We start from the raw sequence: 11,765 nt of genomic DNA, 5'->3' as shown, positions 1-11,765 counted from the left end.
AAGGATTATGCTATGATTGTCAAGGAATTTAACAGGAACCATTTAAAAAGTAATAAATAGCCAGATAACTCTTTACCACCGCATGCTGAGAGACCATATCAGTTTGAGTGTCTTATAACAATTATTTATGGATTTGGATTTTGAATCTGAACAATGTAAGAAAATAGGTGCTGGAATGTATGTTTATTGGAAGCATTCGATTCTTTAGGGGAAATTTTATCAAACATCAAACTGTCATTCCTAGAAAAAAAATATTCTGGTATTTCTAAAAAAAAGTGTGTGACCGACTTTTGAAGTTGTTCCAACAACTGTGAAACTGAATGGATGTTCTCCAGTGAGCTCCTACAGCAAGGCACCACTTACTATCAAGTGATACAGGCACAAAAGAGCAAGGCTGAGCCTAAAAATGTCCAGCTACAGATACACAGAAATATATGTAGATTTAAAACCTTTCCTTGCAGATATAAATGAATGTGATGCCAGCAACCAGTGTGCTCAGCAATGCTACAACATTCTCGGGTCATTCATCTGTCAGTGCAACCAAGGGTACGAACTGAGCAGTGACAGGCTCAACTGTGAAGGTAACGTGTTTGCCAAATATCTTATAGCAAGGGGCAACCTTACCGACATTTTGTTGCCTGGTTGTTCTGCTGATGAAAAAAAAATCTTACTCCCACAAATTCTGTTCTTGAAATCTTATAAAGGCAGTTCAGTGAGAACCATGGCTTTTGAACCTGTTACTGGAAGAAATAAGAAGCATTGAGTAGCTGGAACACAAGGTGTAGCCTAGGAATGTCTTGATTCTCAAAGTATGCTCCAGTGGCAGTTTCTGCTGGGAGCTTGTGAGAAACTGAGAATCCCAGAACCCATTGCCAATTTCCCAAGACAGAATCTGCACATGTAAGTTAACGAAGAGTTGAGGGTATGGTTAAAAAAAAAAAAAAAAAAAGACACCTGGCTTTATCCACACACTTTGTGGCCTGAACACATTTTTAAAGAAGTCTGGGTTGCAGTTTCTAATGAGTAAAAGGATGGTCAGTCAGTGGAATGGGTAACCTTGAAAGTCCGATGAATATGCTCATCCTGGGTAATTCTTGGAGCTTAAGGCATCATGAGGGGGGTGCCATCAACATTTGATGCTCATACTCCTTCATGATTCTGTCCATGTTTATTTGGGATCACATAGGTCATAACCAAACAAAGAAGGCTCAAATCATGCAATGTTGTTTAAAACCATAAGGAGTCATCTCGAGACTGCTGCCTCTGTCCTGCTTAGCAAACTATAGGGTGGTTGCTAATCCTGAAATGCAGAAGATTCTTCCTCAGAACTCCACACCATGCCAAGATGTCACCTCTGTAAAACTGCACAGGTGTGGAACTTGAAGTTTAAAGTTCAAGAGAGCTCAGCAGCAAGGTCATACCATTACTGAATAGGCAAATATAAATCTGCTACCTGAGTAGGTCTTCAGAACCCAAAGTGAACAGTGTCAGTCATAAGCCCATTTACTTAGTCCTCAGTGAAAACTGCTGTAAGAAAACCTCTGCAGGCTGGGAGGGAAAGAGGGAAACTGACATGATGCCACAGTTGGCATTTCAGACAGAGCCTTGAACTTCTGTTTCGGAGTTTGCATTGCTTTGATACTCTTTAGCTTATTTAAAAGTGTGTAATATAAAACTAGTGCAGGAAAGTTTCTCAGCTCTGTGTTTGTGCTTTTGTCTGATTCTACAGACATTGATGAATGCAGAACCTCAAGCTACCTGTGTCAATATCAATGTGTCAATGAACCAGGGAAGTTCTCATGCATGTGCCCCCAGGGCTACCAAGTGGTGAGAAGCAGAACCTGCCAGGGGTAAGCTCACTGTTCTCATACAGCTGAAGTTCAGAGGTAGCCAGGAAGAACGGGGAGAAAGTTATAGGATTCAGACCTTGATGTACAATTTGAGTTCCTGACTTATAACATTAATAGAGTACATTTTATGAAAGGAAGATTCAATGGCTTTGACTTTTTTAAACTTTAACTTCCTTTCTAAAAACTGTGATTAAATAAATGTTACTATTTCTTAATATATTAATATCTATGAAATTACAAATTCATAGCAAGGTGCATCTGAATATTAAGTCACAAAATATTCATAATAAATGGCTTCCCATTTGACAGACCCTTGGTCAGTCAAAGTATAGCTTTAATACACAGGCGAATCTCTATAATATATTCTTGCAGCCCACAAGAATTTCCAATAATCTACCAAAAAAAGATTCAATTACTAAAATATTTACCCTGAGTTTTGAGTTTAGAGCCCACTCTTACTACTTAGGCTAGACATACCTTAATCAAGCCTCAAAGGCTCCAACATATCAAAATTCTGAATTATGTACACTTGGAGGGTGAAAGATCTTATCTTTAAAAGGACAGATGGAGGGCATGTAGAGTCTAGTCTAATGGCACAATTGTATGGGAGCAGCTATGAACTCAAGGACATCTGAGACCTGGAATTTTGTAGTATGGAAACATACCCCAGCTGGTAGGTATAAGTGTAAGCAGAATGTCATCTCTTGCACAATGAACATCTTTATAACCTTTCCCAGGTTACTAGAAATTCTGCAAATGTTAATTGTGGGAAAACATTGCATTCCAATTTTCTCACTTAACCCTAATTGAGATATGAATATTACATGCAGGAAAATATTAGCCAGTCAAATATTTTAACCAGTTCCCCTGGAATCATCCAAACAAATGTCTATGTGTTTCTAATCACAAGTGGATTGATAGTCAGCAAAGACAGATTCAAATTAATGCATAATAGGATCTTATTTGCTTGTGCTATATCTTTGGGAGTATTTCTGTTATAATTGGGGGCAAAAATTGAAATCAAGTCAGAGTTCACAGTGCTGACATGTCGAAGATGAACAGAAGCAAAATGCTTGCTTATGCAAAATGTCTTTTCATCATGCAGACTTACATTCTTTTAACATTTAAAGCAATTGCTTCCATATATTGAAACCCCAATTTGTAAGAACAGAGTAAAATCTAACATATTTGGATTCTTATCTTCTCCCAAGAAGTTCAAAGGGTCTGATATAAATGTTCTCATAACTGTAAGTCACAAAAATCAGAGCACTGTGCACGTGTTTATCTAGAGAGGGTCAAAATAAGATGTACTTACACATACATATCAAATATTTTAATGTTGTTTCTTCCTGAAATTTTTTTCCAGAATGATAAAGCTATTGATTATGCTAGATCCTAAGTTACTGAAAGTAATAAATAAAGTCACAGGCTCAAGTTTCCTTCTGCTACTGCCATTCTCCACAGTACCAACCAGTATCAGTATTCCTTATATCTGAACATCAACATTTTGCAAAAAGGTGGAAATATTTAAAGGATACGTCAACAGCGACTTCCAGGGAATCTAGATTTTTTTGGTCTTTAGCTATAGTCCAGCCAAGAAGACAGTTCTTATAACTTATTCTCAGAAACTGTAGCTTTTCCAATTTCCTCCTGGATTGAAAGAAACTTTTGCCAGCTGGAAATTAAAAGACACTGCATAGAATTATTCTCACAATAGAACTATCCCTGTTATCTTATGACTTTGAACTTATCTCTGGTTTTCCTCCATATGCAACCAAGATATCCTTGTCACTTAGCTCCATACAGCTTGTATGAGAAACGACTGAATTAATATTCATCAAAGTCGGGTGATCCATGCCTTAACAAAGCTAATGGAAAGATTCAACCGCCCTCCACAAGAGCTTACAAGCTGGGAGCACAGCAAACAACAAGCCAAACACAGATTCTGATAACGTAGAACGGAACGCAGCAGAGACCCTAAAGGGACAAGACCAGGTTTAAAACTTCAAAATTCACAGCCTAGCACCCGAACCAGCTGACTTGAAGCAAGATTAGGTAAATCACTTCAGGAAAGATAAATGAAGGAATGAAAATATTTACTTGTAGGAAAGGCATGATTCATAAAAGGCTTCCATAAGACAAAATAGAAACTACAATTCATATGGAAAGAAGTAGGAATTGCATAAGCATATGGACGTTAAGTATTGCTATTGACATACAATAATGCTGATTAGTAACACCCTTTCTTCAACTGTCTTCTTGGGATCCAACCAGCCAAATCTAAAATCAGCCCCTGTCTAGCCTGGTTTGACCATCACTCTTGTTCCTAAGACTCTCTCCTCATCTGGCTGCTTCTGTTTATATTACCTTCCTTACTTGCCTGCCACCATGACAGTTCCTTCTTCCTCACAGTCCTAAACTACCTCTGCTCTATGAGATGGGACACTTCATAGCTCACTTTTCAGTGCCTAGTCCGGAGGGCTCAACCCCCTCCCAGAGCACTACTGCCCCTTCAATAACCCTTGCAGGCTGTTATTAAAAATCTCTCTCTCTCTCTCTCTCTCTCTCTCTCTCTCTCTCTCTCTCTCTCTCTCTCTCTCTGTCTCTCTCTCTCTCTCTCTCTCTCTGTCTCTCTTTCTCTCCAAAACCCTTTCTCAGGCTCCTGAAATAGCTGCCCTCCCTTGGAAATGTTCCCCTTTTTACCTGAGAATTCATTTACACACCACCCTTAAAGGCCCACTTGAGATGCCCCTCTTTCATTCTGGTCCCTAATCCTCCGCACACAATCAGCTGTACTTCAGCTTTGTAGTGCTCTTACCTACCTCTTAACTGCATTTTACTCTGTAAGTAACTGTTGGTGTATCTATATTCACAACTAGGTTATCAACTCCTTAGAGCAGTAGATGAATTTTTTTTGTTGGTGTTTTGTTTACTATCGTATAAGCAAAGTCATAATTAGCTTTTGACTTTGAATTCAACAGCTGGACAACTGAAGAATGATAAAAAAAAAAAATCAGGAAATGTCATGTATTAGTTATTACCCAGTGACTCAGCTCTATCTATACTGATATCAGTGCAGCAAATTGAGGTCAAACTTAAAAGAACTGGATGGCTAAGCCAGGGCCCTAACAGGCTCCTCTAGCAGCCCTGGCATGGACCAGGCCTTAGTTTCAGTTCACTAGAATGGGCTGGAGCTAAGCAACAATTCTCAGGAAAACCACAACTTAGGGGCAACCAATCAACAGGTGCCCCCCAGCCTCCTGCTGACTCAGCAGGCCCCCAAACCTCTTCTTCTGGCTCAGCAGATATCCCCCAGACTTCTGCTAGCTAAAGATAGCTTTCCCTACCCTCCTGTCAACAAGCCCCTAGACACTAGACTCCCCGACCACCACCGCCAATGGGCCCCTAACCACTACAGCCTCCCACCAATCAACTCCCAGACTAATCTTTCCTCCACCAATCACCACCAGATTAATCCTTCCTCTCTGGAATTTCCCTAACTCTGCTTAAAAGAAGCTTGTCACACACACACACACACACACACACACACACACACACACACACCCAGGTCGCTATTTGCCACCCCATCATGCTGGAAATAAACGCTCTTGCTAAATTGCATATGCGACTGTTGGTCTTTCTTGGGGACTTCCCTCAGACCCTAACAAAACTCAAGTCTTGTGTCTAAGAGCAAACTGGACAAGCCAGATGTGATGGTATACACATGTAATCTTAGATTAGGAGGCTAAGACAGGAGAATTTTGAGCTCAAGGCCAGATTTCATTATACTGTGAGTTTCACACCAGCTTGCTCTACATGGCAAGACACTGGCACACACCCAAAACAAATAAAAATAAATAAAAGAAAACTGACTGCAGTCTAGATTCCCTCTGGCGCTTCCTTACCAGCTAGAATCTGCCACACACACAATTTGCTTAGGACAGTAAACTCTTTAACCCTGTGACTGCAGATATAAACGAATGTGAGACCACTAATGAATGCCGAGAAGATGAAATGTGCTGGAATTATCACGGTGGCTTCCGTTGTTACCCACGAAACCCATGCCAAGATCCCTACGTTCTAACATCAGAAAAGTAAGAAACATTAGAACCTTTACATTAACAGTAAGAAGTTTTCTGGTCCTCCTGAGCCAAACTGGTGACTGCTTCTGTGTTTGTCTCTAGCCGATGTGTTTGCCCAGTCTCAAATGCTATGTGCCGAGAACTGCCCCAGTCCATAGTCTACAAATACATGAGCATCCGATCTGACAGGTCCGTGCCGTCAGACATCTTCCAGATACAGGCCACAAACTATTTATGCCAACACTATTAATACTTTTCGGATTAAATCTGGAAACGAAAATGGAGAGTTCTACCTACGAGTAAGTATGTTTAGGCGGTATTAGTTAGTGGGAAGATAGCTGTTTGTTGTGTGCGTTCATGTGAGAATTAATCTAAAACCTAAAAAGTTTCACAAGTAGGCACATGTCTAGCCTTCTGGAGTATATGTGGTAATACTATCAGATATTAAAATCCACTTTTTACAGAAGAATGAGATTCTGAAAGATTAAGTAGTCTCCTAAAAGCCACCCAGATCCCAAGCCCTAGAATCTAATAAAGCTGTGTTTGATTCCCAAAAACACAAGCATGTCCCAAACAGGTACTGCAAATGTAAGCTGTTTAACTGTACAGAGAAAAACACTGCGCAAATTTTTCTTGTGGTAAAGTTTATGGATTGTTTTGATGTTTACACATTTAACCTGTCCCTTGAGAATTTCCTTCTCACTCCAGAGTAGCAAGGTTCTATTTATTTGCCAGAAAATTAGAAGTAATTAATTTCTCAGAACCAATTTCTAAAGAGAAAAAAACAACTCAAAATCCTGTCCATTGCTTTTATTTTTCCTAATAGGAAAGAGTAAGTTTCATTAACATACAGTGTTTTAAACTTCAGCTATACTAGGTATTTGTAGAAGTTGCCTCAACATGAGTTTTACACAGTTCAGATGCCTATTAATTACTAATCAGTAACTGCACGATAGCACAACAGCTCTTCTCAAAAACTTCAATAAAGTAAATTTCTATTTTGAACTTTTAGCCATCACTTAAGAAGATAAAAGCTTCCTATCCTAATCATCATGCAGTTAGATGAAGTCTCCACATGTTTTTTTTTTTCCCTCTATAGTAAACCTGGCATTTTGAAAATTATTTTTATTTATATCTGCTTTTATTTTTCTGACTTGATTTTTAAAGCATAAATAATATTTTTCTCCAGAAATCCTTTTCTTGTGAATGATGTGAAACATTATCAACTTAGTATAGTGTTAGGCAAATGTTTTGCAGTTAAAACAAAAATGTTTAAAGATAGGTGTGAATGTACATGCCTGAAATCCCAGCATTCAGGAGAGGGAGTCAGAAGGACTGCAAAGTTGAGGCCAGCCTAGGCTATCCAGTAAGTCTGAGGCTAGCCTGTGTCTGAGGCTAGTCTGAAGTTCTGAGAAAGAGTTCATCTCAAATTAAAAAAAAGAAATATAACAAAATAAAAAAAAAGATGCTCTAAGAATATTTGTCACACAATTAAAATAAACTCCTACAAAAATTCTACACTGAAATTCCACCTGTAGATAGCATTTAATGCATAAGGATCAACCAGCAGGCATTAGTACCTACTGTGTTCTCAGCCTTGTGCTGGCTGCTTTGAGAAACCTAGAAGACATTCAGTGCATGATTCTTTCTTTCAAAGAGCTTTTTACTGTGCTAATTTTACCCCAAGCCAATTTACTATTTAATTCTCTGGCCCACATAAAGGCCATGGCCATGGATAAGATCACTCATGAAGAGAATAGAAGAAATGGCCCAAATTGCTCAGAAGAGTACCTGAAGGAAAGAAGGCCTCAATCATGAAGCTTTCCCCTATAAACTGACCTGAGGCCCATTGATCATCTCATCCACCATGACCTCCATGTCACCCTGCTACCAACTCCCCAACCCCCAGCAATGCCCGGACATTTCTTGTCATTCAAAACAGTCTCACATGAGAATCTTGGTCTTTGGTGACACATTCAGTAACTGACCATCCTCTTTTCACCATGCTCTCATTCTCACTCTGTGAGCTCCTGTCACTAGTACCTCACTTCCTCAGCCAACAGCCCCAGATAAATGCTATAATCCACATATCTACTCCATACCAAGCTTGTAAGTCCAGGTTGCTAATACTATAAAAGTTTAGTCTCTACTTTCAGATAGATCCTTAGTATGTTCAACAATCTCATTGCTTTTCTTGTTTCTTTCATACCATTCTCTTCAGTCCTTGTTCTCAAATATTCTTATATTTAGTAAGTCCTTATACCCTACTTTTGAGTAGGTGAGTCACTTCCTGCTTTGAAACCACTGACACCAGCATTAACACTAACAGGCATAAATTTCCCATTCTACGCCATGAAAATGTCTGTGTTCTCCATCTGGTTTCCAAAGATATTTTATATTTGTCAGTTAAGACCAACCCAGCACCATGTATTCCTCATTCCATCTCCTCTGAAACCCTAGTATGTCAGACCCCCCTCTACCTCCAAACTTTGAATCCCTCTACATGTTACACTGTCTCTTTGTCTTTCAGTAAAATACTTTACTGGCATTGCTTGGGGGAAAAACACCAATGATATCCATAATGTTAAATCCAAGGACACTTTTCAATTCCAATATTTGATTCTCCTTTGCTCTGTTGGATGCTGCTGTCTACTTACATGTTTTCCACTTAAGCATTTATTTCTTCTCATCTTTATTCTTTTTCTAATTTTTGAATTATTTGTATGTATTTTTATAAGTATATGAACACATGTTCCTAGGTGCCTGCAGAGGCCAGATCCCTTGGATTTGGAGTTACAGCAGTTGTGAGCTACCTGATGTGGGTTCTTGGATCTGAGCTCTATTCCTCATGTTAGAGCAGCAAACAGTCTTAACCAGCAGCTATCTCTCTAGCCCTTTGATTTCTCTCCTCTGTCAATTCCTTCAATGTCATCCTCTCCCAGAACTCTGTAGTCTGTCCTAGTTTAATGTGTATCTCTTGTAGTGATAGCTAAATTTTAATTCATGCTTCTATCCTTCTATCCTTTGTATCCAGATTCGTTCGTTACTGCCTCCCCCATGCATCTCCTTCCACCCTCCAATGTGCACTCCATGTGCAGTTCTAAACATGTTACTTTACAGAACTTCTCTTGCTCCATGGTGAGTCTAAGGCAGGTTCTCAACCTTCCTAATGCTGTGACAACAGTTCCTCATGTTGTGGAGACCCCAGCCATAAAATTAATTTTGTTGCTACTTCATAACTGTAATTTTGCTTTTGTTATGAATTATAATGTAATTACCTACTTTTTCTGATGGTCTTAGGTGACTCCTGTGAAAGGGTCAGTCGACCCCAATAGGTCTCAACCCACATATTGAGAACCCCTGCTCTAAGGCATTTGAAAGCCTTACCTCAGTGTTTCAGGAATATGTATATATACCTTTGCATTCATACTTTTTATATCCAGACAGCCTAACATTTGTCATGTTCTATTTAAATTAACTACTCTGTTTGTTTGTTTGTTTGTTTGTTTGTTTGTGACAGGGTCTCTATGCAGCCCTGGATGTACTGGAACTCATTTATGTAGACCAGGCTGTTCTTGAACTTTGCCTGCCTCTGCCTCTGGGACTCAAGGCATGTGCCACCATGTCTGGCTATTTATATAACTTTTTATTCACTAGAATGTAAACAAATTGTCTTACAGTTTCTATTGCTGTGAAGAGACACCATAACCATGGCAACTGTTATAAAGGAAAACATTTAATTGGGTGGTTTACAGTTCAGAGGTTCAGTCCATTATCATCATGGTGGGACATGGTGGCATGCTGGCAGACATGGTGCTGGAGAAGGAGCTGAGAGGTTTACATCTTGATATTCAAGCAACAGGAAGTGAACTGTCTCCACTGGGCATACCTTGAAGACAGGAGACCTCAAAGCTCATCCCTACAGAGACACCTATTCCACAAAGCCACACCTCCTAACAGTGCCACTCTCTATGGGCTTAGCAGGGCCAATTACATTCACACAACCACACAAAAGCACAATGTTAAGGAAAAGTAATAACTTTCATTACCAGTTCCAAGATTATCAAATTCTTATATGAACTCTTTAGAAAGGCTGGAACTCTTCAACTCATGGGTAGAGAAATGCTAATAACAAAGAAAAATGTGAAATGTTAACACATGTTAACAAGGAATGTAGGAAAATAAGAATTTTAAAAGCAAACCCTTACCTTGGGGCCAATGCAGATGAGGGGTTAAGGTTAGAAGCAGGCAGGACTATGCTGTGCTTCTCTAGCCTGTTATTTCCCCTGATTATCACAGGAAGTATGCCAACAAAAAATAGAAACTCTAACCCAAGAAAAATCATTCTCTCTACCCCTCTTTTCTTGTTATTTTAGCAAACAAGCCCTGTGAGTGCAATGCTTGTGCTCGTGAAGTCACTATCGGGACCAAGAGAATACATCGTGGACCTGGAGATGCTGACAGTCAGTAGCATAGGGACCTTCCGCACAAGCTCCGTGTTACGACTGACAATAATAGTGGGGCCATTTTCATTTTAGCTTTTTATAGATTCCACCATAGGCATTTAAATAAGCCAAAGAATATTGTTACATTAAAGCACTATTTTATTTATAGATATATCTAGTACATCTATATCCAGACATTTACACTATGGTAGGAAGTGGGCATTTAATCTGTAAGATTCAAAGTTTATCTTTATCACTGAGTGTAAATTAGACATTAATCCACCAAACATTCTTCTTGAAGGGAGCTAAGCATATATTAGCTGAAACTTGGATTCTTTCCTATAAAAACGGGACCAAGGAATGATACTGTTCTGTGGTGTGTAGAGAAATATACATTTACACAGACCATCTCATGAGGATTGGCCATCTTAACATCAAGATCAAGGAGGAGGGTTTTTTTTTAACTGCTTTGTAAGAAAAAGGAAAAAAGTCAATAAAGATATATTTCTTTAGAAAATGAGAATCTACCATGTTTGTGTTGGTCTGTATTTTAACGATCAGTTTAAAGGTACTGTTTATTGTTTAGCAGTAAATTATTACTGGGCAATATAGTATTTTCTATCAGACTCTTAAACTTTGTCATAAATTTCACCCACGATTCCAAGTGAATCACATATCTCCTCAAAAATTATCCTGTTGAAAGGTCTATGAGGAATAGTAAAGAAAATAGCTTTTTGCAAAACCATGTTAGAATTCTCCAAAGAAGCAAGTACATGTAATAGAATCCCTAAAGCAAGAAATGCACCCAAGGTTCAGAGAGAAATGGAGAAAAAGTTTCTAAGTTTCCTGTTTCTAAGCTTAACTTCTAACAAGCCTCTCATTTGCCAGTAAGATTCTAATCCAGGTACTTGCACTCATGGGGGAAGAAATGGTGACTCTTCACCCTTAGAATTAACATTAGCCTTCCTGCTCAACTCTATGAAAAAGGTTGATGTCTTGTTTGTGTAAAATAACAGCTCCTCTTTGATGTATCATATTTTTAACTAAAAATAAATGTTCTTCTAGAAGATTACCCAGTTTTCAGAAGTTCTTTAATGTGGCCAGTAACAGCTGATATAATTTTTATAAATTATTATAAAATTTATAAATTATAAAATTGAGAAAAATCACTTAAATCTTTATATATTACATGTATATAAATAATAAAGTAGGAGATAAAGACACACAAAGATTATTAAAATTATGCCACAAAAAAAAAATTGGTTTCAGATGATTTCAAAGAACAAATGAATGACCCTGCCACAAGTAACCTCACTGCTGAAAACAAATGTCTTTCAGAGTTGACTAAATGTGCAAGAATTGTCAAAAAGAGAATTCACCAGGGAACA

At 38.6% G+C, this 11,765-nt stretch overlaps 1 protein-coding gene across 1 annotated transcript in view; it reads left to right on the top strand.

The window, feature by feature from the left end:
* The window catches only part of Efemp1 (EGF containing fibulin extracellular matrix protein 1), a 63,106-nt gene extending 51,657 nt beyond the window's left edge, over positions 1–11,449 (top strand). The window contains 6 exon segments of the mRNA XM_059275226.1: positions 462–581; positions 1,730–1,849; positions 5,821–5,944; positions 6,035–6,158; positions 6,160–6,231; positions 10,309–11,449. Of these exon segments, the coding sequence (XP_059131209.1) occupies positions 462–581; positions 1,730–1,849; positions 5,821–5,944; positions 6,035–6,158; positions 6,160–6,231; positions 10,309–10,470 (722 nt within the window). The 3' untranslated portion in view covers positions 10,471–11,449.
* Positions 11,450–11,765: the final 316 nt, after the last annotated feature.

This window comes from Peromyscus eremicus, chromosome 10 (assembly GCF_949786415.1).
Source record: "Peromyscus eremicus chromosome 10, PerEre_H2_v1, whole genome shotgun sequence".
Taxonomy (NCBI): Eukaryota; Metazoa; Chordata; class Mammalia; order Rodentia; family Cricetidae; genus Peromyscus; species Peromyscus eremicus.
This window is presented reverse-complemented; position numbering and strand designations above follow the sequence as displayed.